At 49.7% G+C, this 19,650-nt stretch overlaps 5 protein-coding genes across 5 annotated transcripts; 2 read left to right on the top strand and 3 right to left on the bottom strand.

The window, feature by feature from the left end:
* Positions 1 to 4,056: 4,056 nt before the first annotated feature.
* On the bottom strand, positions 4,057 to 8,652 carry FSUBG_9729 (uncharacterized protein; the record flags this gene model as incomplete). Its single annotated transcript, XM_036688273.1, has 1 exon — positions 4,057 to 8,652. One exon carries the CDS (start codon positions 8,650 to 8,652, stop codon positions 4,057 to 4,059), a length of 4,596 nt encoding a protein of 1,531 aa, XP_036534793.1.
* An 848-nt stretch (positions 8,653 to 9,500) lies between these two features.
* FSUBG_9728 (flavin-containing protein) lies at positions 9,501 to 10,931 on the top strand (the record flags this gene model as incomplete). Its single annotated transcript, XM_036688272.1, has 1 exon — positions 9,501 to 10,931. One exon carries the CDS (start codon positions 9,501 to 9,503, stop codon positions 10,929 to 10,931), a length of 1,431 nt encoding a protein of 476 aa, XP_036534792.1.
* Positions 10,932 to 11,484: 553 nt separating this feature from the next.
* On the top strand, positions 11,485 to 13,567 carry FSUBG_9727 (aromatic amino acid aminotransferase I; the record flags this gene model as incomplete). Its single annotated transcript, XM_036688271.1, has 4 exons — positions 11,485 to 11,668; positions 11,772 to 12,426; positions 12,481 to 12,840; positions 12,898 to 13,567. 4 exons carry the CDS (start codon positions 11,485 to 11,487, stop codon positions 13,565 to 13,567), a joined length of 1,869 nt encoding a protein of 622 aa, XP_036534791.1.
* A 394-nt stretch (positions 13,568 to 13,961) lies between these two features.
* FSUBG_9726 (60S ribosomal protein L4-B) lies at positions 13,962 to 15,236 on the bottom strand (the record flags this gene model as incomplete). The annotated part of the gene is made up of 3 exons (XM_036688270.1): positions 13,962 to 14,664; positions 14,723 to 14,873; positions 15,032 to 15,236. The coding sequence occupies 3 exons, from the start codon at positions 15,234 to 15,236 to the stop codon at positions 13,962 to 13,964; spliced, it is 1,059 nt and encodes a 352-aa protein (XP_036534790.1).
* Positions 15,237 to 15,773: 537 nt separating this feature from the next.
* Positions 15,774 to 18,812, bottom strand: FSUBG_9725 (uncharacterized protein; the record flags this gene model as incomplete). The annotated part of the gene is made up of 1 exon (XM_036688269.1): positions 15,774 to 18,812. The coding sequence occupies one exon, from the start codon at positions 18,810 to 18,812 to the stop codon at positions 15,774 to 15,776; it is 3,039 nt and encodes a 1,012-aa protein (XP_036534789.1).
* Between the last annotated feature and the right edge of the window lie 838 nt (positions 18,813 to 19,650).

Genomic DNA, 19,650 nt, shown 5'->3' with positions numbered 1-19,650 from the left:
TCAGTTTGTCCAGGGTAAACTCTTACGCGTCGACTAATCTGACCTCAATTCACATTAGGCGCTGTCACGGTATAATGGGGACTTTCTGGTGATTTCCTTTTGTTTGCGAATCTTTCACGGAGTTAATGTTTTTACTTATTCTTTCTATACATATTCTCCGCGAAAACGTAGTATCGAAGTGTTTCTCTGTTGATATCAACAACAAAATAAGAATCCATGCCAGTTTTCTAGCCTGCTCTTGCAATATACATATCTTCAAGCTTTGTCCTAAGGTCGTGGAGACTTGTGGGGCACAAGGTATCTCACTCAACGTAGTAATTTACAACATGAACATCTATCCTATAATAGTCTTGAACATATGAGAATCTCGTCCTTCCAATTTTGAATGTTTCCCTTGTTGCTCACAAGCAAAGCAGTACAGACAGGTCTCTAGATACGGATCATACCACTCGTCAACGGCCCGACCCTTTTGAGGCCGAGAAAGGGGTACGGAGTTGGGAGGATATTATGCAACCATGTGAAATGCAAAGAGAAACCCTAGTAATCGGGAATGTTCTCCCTTACCAGGTTCAGGGTCTGACAATTATTGATACATCTCTCTATGAACTGACTTGTCTCAACGTTCGTATCATTAACAGCACAGGCTCCAGAACCTGATTCGGCTCTTTACTGTGTGCTGCAGTTATCAGTAAGAAGCAATGCCGTTGGAAAGAAGTGCTGATCCACGCACACTAGACCTGCATGCGCATCCGTTTTGCTTGCTTTTGCTGAGATTGGATCGATTGCCATCATCTTGCGTCTCCCCATACATAGGCACACGGTACGGTGAGTTGCATTATTATTATCATTTTGCGTCGTACGTAAGATACGGTCAGCAAAGTCCATGTGTCTGCAGCGCCGTGGCCACAACAGATACCTATCTTTAGATGCTTACCAACGCATCTCGTAAATGGGGTTCTCACAGGCCGACTCACCGAAACTCACTCTGGCCCGAAATTGACGGGAAATGAATGTCGAACAGTGTGTGATCAGAGCGCTGCCGTTTCCCCAACGGTTTGCTGTAGGAGAAGTGGCATTACGTATCAGATACACTCTGCAACCCTAGAAACTTACTGCCATCAGTCATTGAGTAAAATTTTGTTCCAAAGAGGCAATGGCTCATGCGCTTCCCCATCCTCTGCCCAGGTACATATCAAGTTTTGTTAATTTCTCCTGATGGTGATACCTGATTCCACCTCAAACTCACATCACAAATCATTTCAACAAACCTCCTTGGGCTCAGATACTGTTTCATTTGCTATTGCGCATGCACGTCTTGGGCTCCGCCTCCCTGGGCCAGACGAAAACTAGGGAATGTCTCACGACTTCAATAAGTCAAAAAGCCTTCCGGCTTTGCCCGAGTGGATGCCCTCACTAGCGCCCTTCCAGCCCAGAAGCAATCCCGCGGGTCAGGCAGGAAGCGTCTTCCCGAAATGTGATCCACTGACTCCCCAGGCTGCAGGAAACCTGTCCGGGAGGCATCGCAAAGCCTAATTTCATGCATTTATCAGAGTTCAGCGGATACTTTGCTGATGTACATGTGGATAGTGGAGATCGACAAATGGATCCAGCGGGGAAGGTGCGAGACAGGGGCATGCTCGGGTACGCCTAACCTCTAGAGGTTCAAGGTCTCGCGCGTCTCACCACGGAATCTCCAGGAAGGTGACCCCACTTCTCTCTCACCATGCCCGACCTTTTTTTCTTCTTCCCTTCACCTGAGTTCCACTCGGTCCCTGGCTAAATTTGAGTCAGGTTAATTGATTCCAAGGGGTTTTCTCTTTTGGTCTGGAAGCATTGGTAATCATTGAGTTACCATTGCTGTGCCAGAGCTGTCGACAGTATCTCAACAGGACTCGCTACTACAACTCGTGACTTTCTTCCCCAACTCAATTTGAGTCATTCAGCTTACACAAAATGAGACGATTGATAGAAAATTAGCCTTGAATCGTCCAGACAGCCCGCCTATTGGGTGCCATGCCGTCACCCCGCATTCGTCTATCCTCTCCAGGATCTTGTTGACTTGTCTAGATCGGGGCTTTGTCAAAACGTCAACAAAATTTATGTTGCTGAACTGAAACTCAATAACTCCCCAGCACAATAAGCATCCATGCATGTGATGACACATATAATCACAAGTCCAAGCCACGGCATATGATGTCTGTGTTCTCGGACAAGCTTCGGCCTCTGCAGCATCGTGACTTTGCATCCATCCATCTGGACGTTATTAGTGTTACCCTGGAGTATTTCGGCACTAGCAAGCATTCACCTTTGATGTTCACGGGCAACCCTCCGCAACGCCGAATTACCTGCTATGCTTTCCTAGCATACATCTTTCGGGGGTATATGTCGGTATCACGGTATCTGGACCGTTGTGGCATATCAAATCAGCTCCTCGATGGACGAAGATCGACAAACTAAATTCCGATGCAGCAAGTAATGGCTAGTCTTGCCGATATGGACACTTTCAGTAGAATGCCAATCCACTAAGGTGGCTTTGAATAAAGTATCTTCAACGTCAACAAGCTCAACAATAGCTGGAAGCCAGCCACTGGTATCAGAGATATCAACCACATCACATCAGCAAGTGCCTATCCCAGGTTTACTTCGGCCTAGGTAGGAATCCGACATTTTTCTGTTGGGAACCACAACCACTGTTGATATGCCCGGTGTTTGAAGAGCAGTAACCTATTAGTTCATATGCTCCCAAGTCATAGATCGGCTTGCCTCGGCCAAGCTGAGAATGTCCTTGTCTGGCTTAAATGTGCTGCGTAGGAGGTTATCCAAGCAAGCAAAGAAAATTCCCGTCCCCGCATCAGGACATACACCATCTCAGGAGGTTGGATTGCAAGAATAAACCGATAGTTCATGTGATGCTCAAGCCTTACTCTAAGCATATCACTGAATCTTTGCCGGGGAAACATCATGGTTGTTGGACGGCAAGACACCAGCCAGACTTGGATAGCTCGTTCACTGCACACCCCGAGCTTCTTTCGACATCAATCAATATGTAGACATTCATCATGTTCCGTTTCTCCGAACCTCCTCACACTCCCCGAGCTCCCTTTAGAACGAAGAGCTACCCCGCCTCGCATGCCTTTAACTTCAGTAACCAAGACGTGGGCAACTATTGCTCTAATGAGTAAAAACAAACGTCACTTGCAACCATATTCTTCAAAACGGCTTCGCTTGACACAAACGAATACAGGAGCTAGCAAGTTCAATTTCAACCCCAGAGAATGTCTGAGGCGTGTTCCTTTCATAAGTTAGCTCGTGCCTACCCCGTGCCCACTCACGGACAGGTACCGAGGGTGCGGCTCCGTGCTAAATATGTCTACTCCATAGAACTCCCTGACCTTGCTTTACCTTAAGAATCCAGTGCTACCATCGACGCAACATACCCGTCTGACATCTGGGGAAGTCCCGTTGCCGTTCGTCCTAGCTCCCATCTAGCTGTCTGGTGTGAAGCCTCCGTTCCCCCAGATTATCCTGCTCCACCAAACCTTGTCCCTGACGCCACCTTATGACTCCTACAATGGTTTGGCTACTTGCAATTACACGAATGTTCATTCATTGTCACAAGCCATAAGTGTCTGGAGATCTCGCAAAAGAGTCACATCATCCCGATATCGGGCCATCAGCTCTGCTCGTACCTTAAACTTAAGCTTGCTCGCAGCTTACATGTGGTGAACATACCCTCGGCATAAGTAGATTTGATACACTTGTTTGCCTGTGACTGCGTTGGGTATTGATACATGAGGGGAAAAAATCGAATTGCAAATAATTACGATATCAGCCATCGGGCCTAATTAGCTACAGAATGATGTGATTCTTTTAGCAGCCTCCTTATGTCAAAAGGTTGCCTGTTGACGTTGTTTGCTCCCAAAACACCGTCAGTCATAAATCTCCAAAATACATAAACGAAAGCAATGAATGCATTCATGCCCTTTTTCTATATGCCGTAGGTGAGATCCCTGCCACGTTCTCCAATCCACAATATTTCTTCTTATGCCCGTCCACTCATTTGGCGTTCTCTTTACCTGCCTCGGTCACCTTCCGGGACGCCGTCTCGATCTTGCCCATAGCGTTGTCATCCTGGAGGCTCCACCAATGCCGCAGACCCTTGGCATATTCGATCTCCTCTGGGGTAATTTCTATAGGTGGACCCTTGACCTGCGTAAGAATTTCTCGTTCGTTGTATTTCGAGACTGCCCAGGACGAGCTATCTTCGGAACGGACGCCGAAGCCACGGCCTTTCATTGACACCACCTTGACCCGGCGGAGGAGGATAACATCTCCACTGTCTACATCCGGTAGGGATGTTAGATGGGGCCGGAAAATATGGGCTACTCGGACCTGTGTCGGCGCGGTCGACGGATCCGTGAGAGACAAAGTGAGCATGAAATCCCGAGGGCCGTGCTTCGGTCGGTGTGGAGGAGGCGGTGACTGTGTTATGACAGCAAGAATATCCGTCGTCTTGTCGATTGAGTTTCTGCTGAGCATCTTAAGCGACAGAAAGTCGGGCAGATTCGTCCGCAGGCTTTTGACCAGCTGCATTTTCAGAGGTTTGACATCCTCTTCTTCAGGCACAGTCGCTGTAGAGCCAGCTATGGAAGGTGATTTAAGCGAAGCGAACGACATATTCGGGGACTCATCCTGCCGATGAAAACTTCGCGACACCGAGCGAGTTTCACGCCTAGGGGTCTCTCGCTTTGGATCTGGCGTCTTTTGACTTCTAGTCTGGCGAGTCGATGGACTTGAACCTTTCGCAAGCAATATGCTAGGGTCACCGTGGTCGTTTCTCGAACGCAACACTCGCTGGGATCCTGGTGAATTGTTGTCCACGCTGTGAATACTCTCATCGTCGGTTGCCTTTCTCTTCCCTTTGCTCTTTGTATCTGCCTGTATGGAGCCACCTGCCAGTTGGATGCTCGGATCATCGTGGTGCGTTTTACTTCGTGTCTTGCTGTTTGATGTGGTTGGACTGCTAGGCTTACTTCCATGGTCCGTGGTCTTCAAGGTGGACGTGGCTGTGATAAAAGCCAGGCTAGGATCGTCGTGGTCATGGCCACCTGATGATTTAGTTGGCCTGTGTCGTCGAGGTCGCAAAGACTTGGCGACAATGACCTCAGATGCTGCCTCAGTGTCTCGGGAAGATCCTACGAGTGACCTATCAGCTGGACCAGTGGGTTCAGGCGATTTAGTTTGCGACAATACCGTGGACAAAGCAGGATCCATAGGAAGGTGTGTTTCGGATCGCATGGGAGACTGTTGTAATAGTTCGGCCATGATCTGATCCTCTGGTCCTTCCTCCTCCTCCGTTATCTGGTGGGCATGAGTGACGACACTAAGGGTGTCGACTGTTTCGACCTCAATCACCTGTTGTGTGCCGCCAGGAGAGGGAAGATGTTCAACAGAATTGTTTTGTGAGAATTTGATGCTGTCTTCCGGCGGGGTCTGGACTTCTGGGTTCTGCGTTGGTGGAGGGGAAATTTGACCACCATTTTCAGGCAGTGCCTCATCGCTTGCCTTCTCAACTTCACCCCTGTCGGCTTGGTACAAGGCATTCATCGTGTGAGAAGGTGGGTTAGTAGCCATCTCTGACAAGCGGTCCGATATGTTTTCATGCGGTTCAGAATGTTCAAGATCTTGGGATGTCTGGGATTCTATATTTTCCTGAATCTCGAAAGCCACAGATTGACTCTCGCTGGGTAACGGTACGGTTTTGTGGAAATTTAACGATCTTGCATCATCGTACAGAGCCTCTTGTGGCTGTTGGGATGGTTCTTGGGAGTGTGTTAATGCTTCACAAGGAGCTTCCGTGGTCGCGGTGTCTGCTTGTTTGCTAGTATCATCGTTGGCCTCAAGAATTTCTGCTGTTGGAGTGGGTTTGCATGGTAGTTCATCAATCTCCATGGCTTCGACCGTCACTTCAGGCTCAACTGCAGTCTCGTCTAGCGATTTTGTCGCAGCAGACTGAGCAGAATCAATATCCTTTGTCTCGTGCCCTTTTGCTTCTTGCAGTGGAGGGGTATTCCCCATGTCGATATCGCATGCTTCCGTTTCCATTGGATTTGATTCCTCTCCAGCTTCGTAACCATGGGATTGCAATTCTTCTGCGATGGGAGACTCCCGAGGGGTAGTTGAAGGGACAGGCGACTTTGCTTTGTCTATGATCTCACTGTCACCCCTTTGCTTGTTTGTACAAATGGTGGCCTCGGTAGCTTCAGCTTCATTTTTGGTTGAGTCTTCAATATGAGATGTAGGGACTTGGCCCTCATCCATTGAACCCATTTGGCCGCTGTCAACCGTTTGTATCTCTATTTCCTGCTTGCCGCCCTTGCTTGATGAAGGCAGGGGTTCTTCGTCCGTGTCGAACCGCGACAGACACTGGCTTTCCTCTTCAGCCATAATCTCATCTGTTTCGGGTACTTCAGAATCCTCTTCTATCTTGGACATTGGTGGTGTTTCCGCCTCTTCTGTGTCAAGTGCTGAGTTGCCGTCTGTATTTTTGACCTCTACACCCATTGTTGTCTCTGGTTCTGGTTCTGGTTCTGGTTCTGGTTCTGGTGCGGGCGCTTCCTCATCTTCGGAATCTGAAAGGAGGTCGATGACAATGGGCTCCCTAGAAGCAAGGGTAGCAGAAGGGCGGGTGTCTGCTTCCGCTTCTGCGCAATCTTCGTCATAGTAATCATATTCATCCGAGTCATATTCACCTTCAGCATCCACTTCCGACCCTTCGTATTCTTCTGCTTCAATGTCAGATCGTTGTTCGTACGTGTCAGGGTATTCGTCGTCAAGATATTCCTCTTGATTTAAGACATCTTCATCGCGATCCGCGTCATCTTCGTCGGGGTTCATGATTTGTGTATCAGGGTCATTGGTATCGAGATCGGGTTCCTCTTCGGATGTCTCTATATCGTCATCGTCATCGTGCGTGCGGGAGTACTTCCTTAAGTCGTAATCATCGCCAGGCTCATCACCACCATCGCGATAGTACTCTGCTTCACTGGCCGGTTCCTCGAGTGTGGGTTCTGGAGATACGTTTGCGGTTGTGTTCATATCCGTGTTCTCTCGTGAGGGAGATAACTGGCGGTCTCTACTAGATTCCGGCGACCCTTGTTCCCTTAGTGGCGAAGAGCTCAAGATTTCGACTGGATTCTCAGCGTCGCTACTAGCAACTACAGAGCGGGGTCCAGGGGATGATCCTACAGCCCAAGCAGTCTGGGTTGGCTGCGAAGTTGCAGCGAATGTAGAGTGAAATGCTGGTTCATGCCCAGCGAGACCCGCAAGAGCTTCTATAGCATTCTGAGGGAGATTTTCAGTCTCCAGGAACTCAGCTGGATAATCTCCCAGTACTTCTCCTGGAACGGAACTAGGCGAATCCGCCCCAATATTTCGAGCATTTTCTTCCGGAAAATAACCCGTGGCCTGAGGAAAGAGTACGGTCTGTGGGGGGAAGCTGAAAGCCATATCGGTGTTAATGTTGCTTGGGGTACGACCCAGTAAATATTCGTCTGTCCCCTGTGGCATCCCCTGTGGTGTTGTCGAGTTCCCTGCGAGCGGTAAAGACTGGTTCACAAGAGAGTCGTCCCTCTCAAACTGTCTCGTTCGGGTAAATGGTGTGGGAGTCGTCTGTGTCAACCCAAACGCTGGTCTGCATTCAGCCAGAACCTGCACACTGGGCATTGGAGTAAAGTCAACATATACTGTTTGACTGCCTTGGTCAACCATCGCCGGTCGCGGCGGTGTGTTCGCGGTAGTATCTTCTGTCTCGCCATTGCGCTGTGAGACACTGCTCACATAGGACTCCTCTTTATCTTCCTCTTCATGATCATTCTCGGGCTCAGGACTAGGGGATCGGCTAGTGTAACGCCAAGAGTTGGCAGGTAGACTGAACCGTGTACGCTTTTTCGACTTGGCCCTGCCAACTTCGTCATCTAACATGTCTATATCGCCTTCGAATAATGCACCGTAAGAGACACGCGCTCGTTTGAGGAAAGCAGGCGAAGCGAATTCAAGAGGATCCAAATTCGATGAAGCAGTTCGTTTCAGAGGCAAGGTGGCTTCTGGAGACAAAGGCGTAGGTGTAGCAGGTCGTTCGGGCACGGATGTGAGGGTGTCGACTTGGTCAGTATTATCAATTTGGCCGTTGGTAGTAGTAACTCCCGTCTCCGCGTCTGGGGCGTCAATAGTGAGCAACGTGTCTTGTTCTTCTCCGGGTCGACGGATTCCAATTAACAAGCGATTTGAGAATTCGAGCTGCCACGCAAGAGTGCTTCCTGCGACTTGAGTCTGCGTCTCGTTCTTCTCCCACTTGACACCCTGCAGGCTCACACGAACCTCATCCCCTGCTCCCAGCGATGCATCTGCGATCACCCTAGCGGCTGCACCATGGAAACGGATCCGCACCTGGCCATTCTCGCGCCGGAGTCGAAAGTCTCGCTCAGCTAGGAGAAATGCGATAGATTTGTTGAGGATGCTAAATGGCCATGTGATAGTTACGGTGCCAATTATAACTCGTGCGTCTTGACTTGAGACATCCGGACTGAGCTGGGCGATTGATATATGTTCGCCCTGGTCGAGTGGTGATGCTTTGGGTTGCGAGTTGTTCATCGTGGTTTGGTCGCAATGTCAGTCGCGTCGGCGGGACCTGAAAAGCCAGAGGGATTGTGTTGCTGTATTAAACCATATGCGACAGCTTTATCTGTTGTTTCTATGATTTTATGGTTGTCGCATCTCGTAGGTCTTTACCGTTAGGTCAAGCTACTGTTAAGCGTGTGCGAGGCGCTGATTTGCTCGTGGACCTGTGAATTGTTGTTGGAACAATGAAATCGATATGCAAGCTTCCGAGCAAGGAGGAAGCTGTGGTGGGGATAGGTCCGAAAGTAGAAGGCGGTCAAGGGATCGCGGTCTAGCATGGGGATGCAATAAAACCGAGGACCTCTATCTTGAGTGACAAGAAGCCTTGGGTAAGCTTGGATAAGCTTAGTATAATTTAGTATAGATTAAGAGAATCTTGAACTAAGTAATTTTGACACCTGAATTAACGTTAGAAGTCTTCTTTGCACCCCGGGGTCAACCCTATCAGTCTATCACTGAAGTGCTGTTGAAAATCGCCGGGTGTTAGACGGCGGCTCTTATGCGGCTCTGGGGCCGACAACAGGCCAGGACTTCCAATGGGAAGCACCGAAACTACTGTGACTTAACAGAAGCAGTAAAAAGAGTCGGGTCAAAGTCGAAATGGCCCCTACCCCCCCACTCAGGTTTAGGCGTATCTCGATGGCAAGGGAAAGCTGATGACTCTTCCCAGGCTTGTCCATTGAAGAATTTGACTACTACCTAGGCAACTCGTTGATGTGCTGTTTATCTTTCCTGCTTCACAACTTTACACCAGTGAAGAATCGGCTCATGCTTACGACGGGAGGCTGTCTCATTAGTTGCTTCATCTCTTACAGCACAATATGGGCTCTCTGACTCAGCCGACGTCTTTCGACGTCCACAAAATCGCAATCATCGGGGCCGGTCCTACTGGACTTGCGGCAGCGAAATATCTCATTGCGCAGGGTTTTGAAGACATTGCTATCTTCGAGCAGCAAGACCATGTTGGCGGCATTTGGCGATACTATGGGTTAGCCCCAGGAACTTGTCCTGTGCCTCAAGAAGATCCTCATTGCCCTCCTGAAAACCCCATAAGATGGAATTCGACATCAGCTCCGATTTTCACTTCGCCGATGTACGAGAATCTACACGCCAATATCCCAAAAGAAGTCATGAGATTTTCCGACCAAGCCTTTCCCGAGGACTCGAAGCTCTTCCCCGAGAGGCCTATGATCGAGGACTATCTGGTCAACTATGCAGATGATGTCAAACCCCTAATTCGTTTTTGCCAACGTGTCGAGCGGGTGACTATGACAGTGCGAGATGGTCGGGACAGATGGGAAGTTGAAACACAATCGACTATCAATAGTGGCGAGATAACCACGGATACCTTTGATGCCTTGGTCGTTGCGAACGGTCACTACTCTATACCATATCTGCCTAATATGAAGAACTTGAAAGAGTTTAACGAGGCGTACCCCGGAGTAATTACGCACTCTAAACAGTATCGCACTCCCTACCCATTTAGAGACAGCAAGGTAGTTGTGATTGGTAATGGCCCGTCTGGGCTCGACATTGCTTTGCAGATCAATCAGGAGTGTAGAAAGCCTGCGATCTTGTCAGTGCGACATCCTACACCCCCAGATCGACTAGCTCACTCTGGATGTACGGAAACAGCAGAGGTTGAGGAGTTCTTGGTTGAGGAGAAGGGAATCCGTTTCAAGGATGGCCGAGTTGAGACGGATATTGACGCCATCATCTTCTGCACCGGCTTCCTCTTTAGCTTCCCATTTCTTGGGGATCTAGGCCACCAGCTCATTACCACAGGCCGAGGTGTGCATGGATTGTACCAACATGTTTTCAATATTCAGCATCCAACCCTCGTTTTCCCGGGTCTCAACATGAAAGCAGCCCCTTGGCCGTTGAGTGAGAGCCAAGCAGCTCTGTTTTCAGCTGTGTGGTCTAATAACATTGAGCTCCCTTCTCGGGAAGCCATGGAAGCTTGGAGTCAGGCATTGCAGAAGCAGGAAGGCGACGCTTTACATGTGTTTGGTCCCAACGGAGATGGCTACTACATCAACAAATTGCACGATTGGATTATGGAGGCCAAGCGGCCAGGAAAAGAGCCGCCCTACTGGAATGATGAGCTCATGTGGCAGCGCAGCATGTTCCTCAAAGCCAAGGCCAGATTCGAACAACTAGGCTGCAAGGCTCAGACCTTTGAGGAAATTGGATTTCACTATGAGCCTGGAGCTCAACCTGATGTGGAGAAAGGGGAGAAGAGCTCTGATTAAGACTGAAAGACGAGGTATTACGGAAATTCGCAATGTAGTTTCGCCATTTGTCTAGGACTTTACGATTCACTATCCTCTTGACCCCAGACGATGTGATAGGATGCTTAGGACAAGGGCTTCAGACTGTAAAGCAAACCGTTGGTGGTGGTTCCCACTCACTCCATATCCGATTCGGCAAACTATGGGGTCTTTGGGGATGGTGCGAGTGCAATGATGTTGTGATGGTGGGTTAGAATGGCGGGAGTCGGGGTTGGATTTGTAATGCAGTCGGAAGGACCATGGATCCAACGTTTTGGGGCAATTCGGCCATCGGGAATGCGATTGAACAGGTCTGGTGCAACCCATTCAGGGCAATAGTTGGTCTGCCTTATCATTAGAACATCCGGTTAGAGATACGCGAAGAATCGTCAAGGGTACTTGAAGAGGGGAAAAGAACCTCTATTTTATCTGCTTGTGTTCTTTCATTCTTACATATTGATTGCCTTTACATCCATCAAGTTCTTCCCTGGAAACACAACAATTTCTGAAAAATCAACTGGTCTTGATCTTGGCAATGGCACCATCCGCAACTGATGCTGCAGCCCGAGCTTCGCAAGCTGCGACGGCTCTCCAAGCTCTACCTCCACCCAAAGACCTGTCGCACCTGTTCTCGAAAGTGACTAGAAATCGCAAGCCAAGCAATATCAAGGCCTTTTACAAATTCATGCAGATTCCGGGCATCAGCAATTTTGCTGGAGGTAAGTAGCACTCGGTCTCGGTGATCGACGATTCCGGCGCCGAGGCACCGAAACCTTGATTGTTAGCCTCCGTCTTACACGTCCGTACTAACACGGCTGGTAGGAATGCCCAATGTCAAATATTTCCCCTTCGATACCTTGGAAGCTCAGATATCCAACGCGGACCGTTGGGAGCCATCGCCGAATTACCCTGACGAGGTTGAGCCACCAACTGAGTCTCTGTCAGGCAGTGTTATTGGACATAGCAACAGTCCGGACAAAAACGCCCCGAGAAATCCAGATTACAAGAAAACATCGTCTAGGATCTCTATACCCAAGATTCTAAACGAGCCAGACATAACTAAGAAGGTTGACCTTGCCACTGCCCTTCAGTATGGACAGGTGACTGGCTACCCGCCGCTGCACTCTTTCATTAGGCAGTTCACGAACCAAGTACTTCACCCAAACGTTCCATACCAAGGTGGCGCGGATGTCATTCTCAACAATGGCGGCACCGATGGGTTCTCAAAGGTCCTTCAGCTCCTGGTTGACCCCTGGTATGAGGGGTTGCATCCCGTGGAAGAGCGGCCGGGCATGCTCTGTGAGACTTTTGTGTTTGGTAACATCCTTACTCAAGCTCGGCCTCTTGGAGTCAATGTCGTTCCAGTTGAGATTGACGAGGAAGGTATGATAGTCGAAGGATCTGGTGGTTTGCGAGAAGTGCTCGAGAACTGGAATCCTCAAAACGGACGACTGCCACATTTCTTATACACGGTAACGTGAGTAATTTGGCTTAAGTAAGAACGCGCTCGTATACTGACCACTAAATACAGGATGGGAGACAACCCTACCAGTGGTGTTGTAGGCGTTCAGAGACGAAAGGAGGTCTACGCGCTGGCAAGCAAGTACGACATCATCATTGTTGAAGATGATCCGTATTGGTATCTCCAGTTCCCTTCCGCTGCGATACACGAAGCCAAAGCTAGGGGCTATGCTATCCCCTCAGTGGCCGATTCACACAAGACAGTCAAGTCATCTGGGTACGACTTTATAGATTCGCTTGTTCCATCATATCTTAGCATTGATGTTGACGGCCGTGTCATTCGTCTCGATACCTTTTCCAAGACAGTTGCTCCTGGTTCCCGATTGGGTTATGTCACTGCGCAACCCGCATTCATCGAGCGTCTTACTAGGTATGTTACTCTGTATCTCAGTAATCGATATCTTAAAGGCTGACTTTCGATGAATAGGATCGCAGAGACCAGCACTGGCCAGCCCTCAGGTTTTGTCCAAGCACTCATTGCTCAAGCCATTCTCGGCCCCCATTCATCAACTCTTGAGACATTCTCCTCTCTCCCGGAATCAGAGAAACCCTCGTTCACTGGCTGGCAGCTTGATGGTTGGGTCCGATGGCTTGAGGGACTTCGTGGAGAGTACGAGCGTCGCATGACCCGAATGTGCTCTATCCTTGAGAAGAATGCCTTTTCTCCGAGGCAGCCAACGTCCCAATACCCAGACTTGGACTCCGAAGTTGTCAGCAAGATACGCCTGTTCGATTTTGACTGGCCCCGTGGAGGCATGTTCGTCTGGGTGCGTGTCCACTTCGAGAAGCACCCTCTCTACCAGTCCAAAGGGGGTAACATTGCTCCTGTTATTGATGGCACCGCATTGGCAAATGCATTTTTGATCCATAGTACACATGCACCTCATCTGGTGCTGGGCAGCCCGGGTAGCATGTTCAGTGCCACCCCGGAGATTCGGGAAAAGCGTGGTTGGCAGTATATACGACTGTGCTTTGCAGCAGAGAGCGACGAGAATATTGACGACGGCTCAAGCAGATTTGCACGATCTGTGGCTGAATTCTTCAAGATTAACGATACGGCACAGATTGAGAAGCTACTCGAAGAGTTGCTCAGCTAGAGTAAATAGATGAACAGCTTCATTTGCTGGATGACGATCATTGAACAAGAAAAACAGCCCGTGCTACCAACATGTAAGATACCTAGGTAGTCACTGTACAGGTCAACCTCGATGCCACATGTGTATATGGTATCAGTCATGAAAACGAAAACGACTGCTATTATGACAATCACACTGCAAGCAGACATAGCAAGTCAAGATCACAGTTACGGCAAACAAGCATCAAGTTGTGGAACCAATGCCGAGTCAGGCTGTAATTCGTATCATATCTCTGATTCATTTTTAAGAGAGCTCAACCTTGAAAGAAGCCATTACGCCTCAATATCAAACCATGCAAGACCCATCATCTAGTTCCGTCTTAACCCGCTGCACACCCAGCAAGTCGAGAATTATTTTAGTTCTGCTTCTTCTGAGCCTCCTGGGCAAACACGGAGGCGTAAGGGTTCAGGCGAAGCATGACCTGCTTGTTCTTAAGAGGGTTCTTCTTCTGGACAGCAGATCGGCGGGTGACAGCCTCGCCCTTGGGAGCGTTGAGGGAGCTCTGGATTTCAGAGCTGTTGATCAGACGAGTAAGATCGGCCTGAGAGACAACGTTGGAGGGTAGGAGGAAGTCACGCTTGTGGGCAGAGGCCTCGGTGGTGGAACCGTAGATCTCGTCAAGGGCCTTGAAGGCAGCAGAGGTCCAGACGATGAAGCGACCGAGGTGACCACCAGGGGCGAGCTGGAGGAGGTTGAGAGCGGTGACGGGAGAGGTCTCGACGCCAGTGATGTTGCGGAAAGCAGTGACGAGCTCCTTGCCATCGGTCTCAGGGTCGTAGATGACAAGAGGGCCACGTCGCTGGCGGTGACGTCGGCCACGAAGCTTGCCCTTACCAGCACGGAGCTTCTTGGAGTTCTTGACCTTCTCAATATCGGGACCAGCGCCAACAGCCTTCAGGAGACCGAAAGCAGCAGCGGTCTTGGCAATGGCGGCACCCTCGAAGACGGCGGAGTCGACAACCAGAGGAACCTCAGGGACGGAGTTGACCTGGTGGCCACGGGCCTGGAGCAGGGGGACGGCAGCGGAGGCAGCGAGAGCAGAGACGACGGCGTATCGCCTGGTTTTGCACGTTAGCCCTGAAATTACGAGCCTCAACGTCGATTAAAAAGACTTACTTCTGGCCCTGGTTGACCTTGATGTGCCACTTGCGCCAGATCTTGGTAGGGGCGAACATGCGACCGGAACGACACATGTTACCGAAAGCAGCCTGACCAGCGCGGTGAGTACCACCACCAGAGACACGGGGAATACGAGCGACAGCACGACCTGTTTGCCATGTGGTTAGCCTGTTGTTCTGCTCATCGCCATGCAATCCATGGCATTTGTCGTCTCTCCCTCGTCCACTTCCGTGATTTTCTCCCCGCCCACAGAAAATTTCCCCTCTAGAACCACAAATCTGTGTGAAAAAGACATCGTGTACTAACCAGTTCCCCAAGACTCGGCAGAGGTCTGGTGACCAGCCTTCTCGCTCACAGCATAAGGCTGTCGCTTGTTCTTAGCGATACCGGTGTGAACCTGCTGGACAATGTCCGGTCGGATCGGGCTGGTGAAGACGGCGGGAATGGCGTGGGTAGCTCCAGTGGGAGCACCATCTTTGCCGATGATAGAGACGGTAGGTCGCGAAGCCATTGCGAAGGTTGAGACTTGGACCTATTGATGATGCCTGGGTTAGTATAAAAAAGTTCCAGATCAATTGCAACAGCTGGCGTTGAGCTCGTACCTCGGGTCGTGCGGCGTCGAAATTGGTGATGGAGTGGGAGGTTGCAAGGCTCGCGAAATTTCAGTCAGGATATTTTTGCGGTTTGGTGGGCGGAGAGACCCTAAGTCTGCCCCACTTCAAGTAGCGAGTTTGCATCCCACTAAATGGCAGTGCGAGTAGTGTTACTCGCACTGATCTGGGGATCATCGTGGCTTACCTACAATGAGAGCACCAAGGTACTCCGTACTAGTTATTACTTGGATAAGGTACCTAGTAGGTGGGTTAGTAGGTAGGTACCTACTATAGTAGATACAACATAGACAATGTTCATATAATGTTCGTGTCATTCTCATAAAGGCTCACTCGAGTCGCTCCGTATTAGCATAAGTACATGTCTTCATTATGTCCTTCTAATTACTCCAAGATGCAGATGTCCCACCTTATCGTAACCCTTGCGTCATATCCCATCATTCCCACCTCTTCCATTCTTGAATATACTTATCTACCTGTTCCTCAACCCAATCCTCGTCTTCATGTTTGGATCTATCCAGCTTTGCCAGCTTTTCGTGAATCATAGCCTCGACATCCATCCTCTCAAGTACCTTAGCTTCTAAATATTTGGGGTCATTCCACCGGCATGCCTTTCTAAAAATCTCTCTCATTCGATTAGAGTAGAGCTGGCAGGTTGCGAGTGGCAGCTTTTGTGGCTTCATATAAAAGTTGCGAGCGATGACATTGTCGTCTTTTATCGAAGGCTTGACAACCTCATCGAAGCATTCACCACAGACAGAGAACTGTCGAAGGTATTGCATGACATGCCAGTATCCGTTGGTAATTGGCTTGTCTTCCTGACACTCGCTCACTGTGGCCATCTTCTCAACTTCTTGTGAAAGGGTGCCAAGGTCTGGCTCTTCCTGTTCCAGTCGAGCTTGATCTGAAGTCGTTTCCATGGCGTCAAAATACATAACAAAACGCTTTCTTTTTGGCTTAAAACGCATGGCACAAAGCCCCCTAGTAGGTTCTGAGCGGGAGTCCAGAGGAATGAAGATGCCAGTCAGATTGGGGAACAGTGCCTGGATAATTTGAGCGCATTGGGGACATATGGTAAAATCATATACAGGCTGTCGAGTGTATGGGTTCCAGAGCGTCAGCCAATTACGGGTGGTGACTCTATCACCAGGGCATGGGAGGCTGTAAGTGGTAGATATGGCTTTGGCAACTTCATGGAAGAGTCGTAGATCCGGCACTTCGTTTTTCAAGGTCAGAAGCCAAGCAATGCGATACCATGGTCCAACGCCAAAATCGCATGCGATCGCTTGAGCCGTGGGGCGAAGCATTGGTTGGAATGGCTTTCGGTATTCGGTTTTGGCGAAGACGGAACCATAACAATCAGGACAAATGTTGAACTCTGTACGAGGCAGTGTAAGCCAATCCACCAAACCTGCAACGGGGTGCTTGCGGCGGCATTCGGGGAATGTGGTTACACCTGTCGCTTCTTGATGCTCCGAGTGACGCCTAACAGACCCCACCGGTTTCTCAAGGCGAACGCCATCTCGGTTGGGGTCAAATGTTGGAGGTTGCCATGACTGCGAAGAAGCTGGAGAGCGAGTGACAGATGAAATAGCTGATGCTGGCCTGGCTTCAAGTGGTGTTTCGGGGCCGATGGCAATAGGCGTTGGCATCTCGGGCATTGATATGATCGGGTCTGATTCGTATTGGGATCGTGGCCTAGCAATCCTTTCAGACTTGCCGCGAGTATCGAAGGGGTCGATCAAAGTGTCCTCATCCACGGGATATGGAAGCTCATTTTTGGGCCTCTCTGGAAGAACATGCTTATCTCGAGCAACTGGAAACGTTGACGCAGGCCGTAAGTTTTGAGTAAAATCATCCGAGTCTGCCAAACCCGTGGGTATAACGACTGGAATAGGCATCGTAGGTCCTCCTGGTCTCAATCGGGGACCACTTGGTGCGTCAACCTTTTCCAACTTTGGCTGAGATTCGCGTTCATCCTGCAACACGACAGACTTCTTACGTCTTGGGTGCAATTCCCGTGGACCCTTTGGATGATCGTCCCCAGAGCGATTGTCGTCGGCTCGATCATCACGAAGGTCATCACGTCTGATTGTTGGTTCCCGTGTTGGCTCACGAGGAGGGTATGTCGATGATCTTCCATAATCTTCACGATCAGTCCTCCCATAGGAAGGGGATTTATCTTTCTTGGTACTTCTTGGTAAGTAATCGCCTCGGTAAGAGGATTCAGTTCCAACTCTTTCTTTTGAAAGCGGACGGGCAGCTTGCTCATCACGATCCTTGGAAAGAGGGCGGGATGATGCATCTCCAACCCGCTCTCTTGAAAGGGGGCGTGTCGGTTTCTCAGTCTCGACATTCGTACGCTTTGAGGTGGAAGCGGTTGAAGAAGTACGAGTGTGGCCATTATCATATCGTCGTTCATTCGGGGCGCTTGATACATGCCCTAGTCGAGTAGGAGACCTACGAGAAGCACTCTGGGACTGTCCATAATATGCTTGATCCCGTCCACTGGCGCTGCTTTTAATAACTTCAGGTGCGAGCTGGGGATCAAGAGGAATCTTTGGGGGTCGTGCAGGGGGCTGGTCATGTCGTCCACTGGCGGGGGCTGAAGGACGAGTACGGTATTTTTCGGGGAGTTGTTCGTCTCTAAATTCGGTTTCGAGTCGAGGTAGATCCTGCCGACTGCTTCTCTTTTCCAACGGTGGTCGACTACGCTCCCTGCTCGTTGTTGCATCAGCCTTGAGACTACTATCGTATCTCCGGCTGGATCTTGTGTCCGTGTATGCGTCACCCGATGGCCGGTCTTGTCGCTCGAGTCGCTCGTTCCTTTGGGCTTTCTCGAAACGGTCAGTGCGAGGAGTTTTTGTTTCGTTCCTCATTTCAGGTTCAAATCTTCGTTCGGGTTCAGATCTTCGTTCAGGTTCAGGTCTCCTGCTTGGCTCGTTGCGTCGATCCTCTTCTCTTCGTCTCCCCGTCTCACGTCTCCTGTCCGACCCAACCCTCGTTTCTGCTTCACCACCCTCTGAGCCGCTTGATGACCCTGTCAGAATAACAAAGCGCCGCTCAGGGTTATATTCATGAACTTCCATTATCATAGGGTTCTGTTCAATATCTCCACGAGATGGAGGCTCTTCTTCCTGATACTTTGCGAGGCACACGCCATGCTCTCGCTTGAGAGAAACTTCCTCATCTTCCACAGATGGGGGCGGCGGTCTAGCTCTTGGTACTCGTGTCGGCGCGGCGGACCGTGGTCGTGGTATCAAAGGGTAGTAAGGTAGCTGATATGGTGGTTGTTGCGATGGTGGGGGTTGAGAGGAAGGACGATCATCTAACTTTGGCGATGATGGACTATTTTTCTGCATAAGTGGTAGTTCTTTAGCAAGATCTTGGTGAACATACGGCTTCGGACTCTTAGCTCGGGAAGTGGTGAAGTAGCCCGCCTGGAGGAGGTTCTGTATGTCAAACGATTCGCCCATGATGCAATCGTCTATATGTCTGATCGGCACCAAATCATGATACACTATCGAGGGAACAGCAACAGCAAATGCGACCACGGATCATAAAACGAAGGACAAGTAGATCTTCTTAGATCAAGTCGCAGTTCGGGCAGTTGCTGAGGTTTGTTTTCTATTGTCGCACAGGCCTGCTGGAGACGGGAAGGTTAGGTTGTTATTGGTGCGGGCGCTCCAAAATAGTTCGCAGTCCAGGTCTTCACCCGTTGAGAAATGCTCTAAAGAATGTTGAAGCCAAAACTATAAGATCAAGCCTGGTAGCCTAGACAAAAAATGCAGAAAAAAGACACGATCTACTTCGTCGGTTATAGTCTTGGTTTCAAGGCGGCGACGTCAGAAGGAACGAGAAGATGTCGGAGATGCCTTGGGGCGCAGCTTGGGTCCAAATCGAAGTACGAAGCCAGATGACATAGCATCAATCACTTGAAGTACTTAATAATTGGCTGTGGAATCACGCAAATCGAAGTACCTCTTGGCGGGCAGCTGGGCATCTACCCTGCCACCCCCCGCCAGGTTGCCCCTCCTACGTTTCGGTTTGCACGCCATTAAAGCCACCTTAAAAATCACCGATTTGCTCAAGGGTAACGTATCACCACAAGATGGATCATGGATATCATGTCTCGGTAACCGGACAGAGAACTTTATGCAGCATCGAACGGTTGTACATAGCAATACAGCAGGCGGATTTTCACATGCCACCAGATTAGGTAATTCAAATAACCTCTAGTAGCAATCCTAAGACATTGACATCTGCCCAAGCTCCCTGACACTGGAGGGATTGCCAGTAATATCAATGGATAAT

Source organism: Fusarium subglutinans (genome assembly GCF_013396075.1).
Source record: "Fusarium subglutinans strain NRRL 66333 chromosome Unknown NRRL66333_c0000154, whole genome shotgun sequence".
Lineage (NCBI taxonomy): Eukaryota > Fungi > Ascomycota > Sordariomycetes > Hypocreales > Nectriaceae > Fusarium > Fusarium subglutinans.
This window is presented reverse-complemented; position numbering and strand designations above follow the sequence as displayed.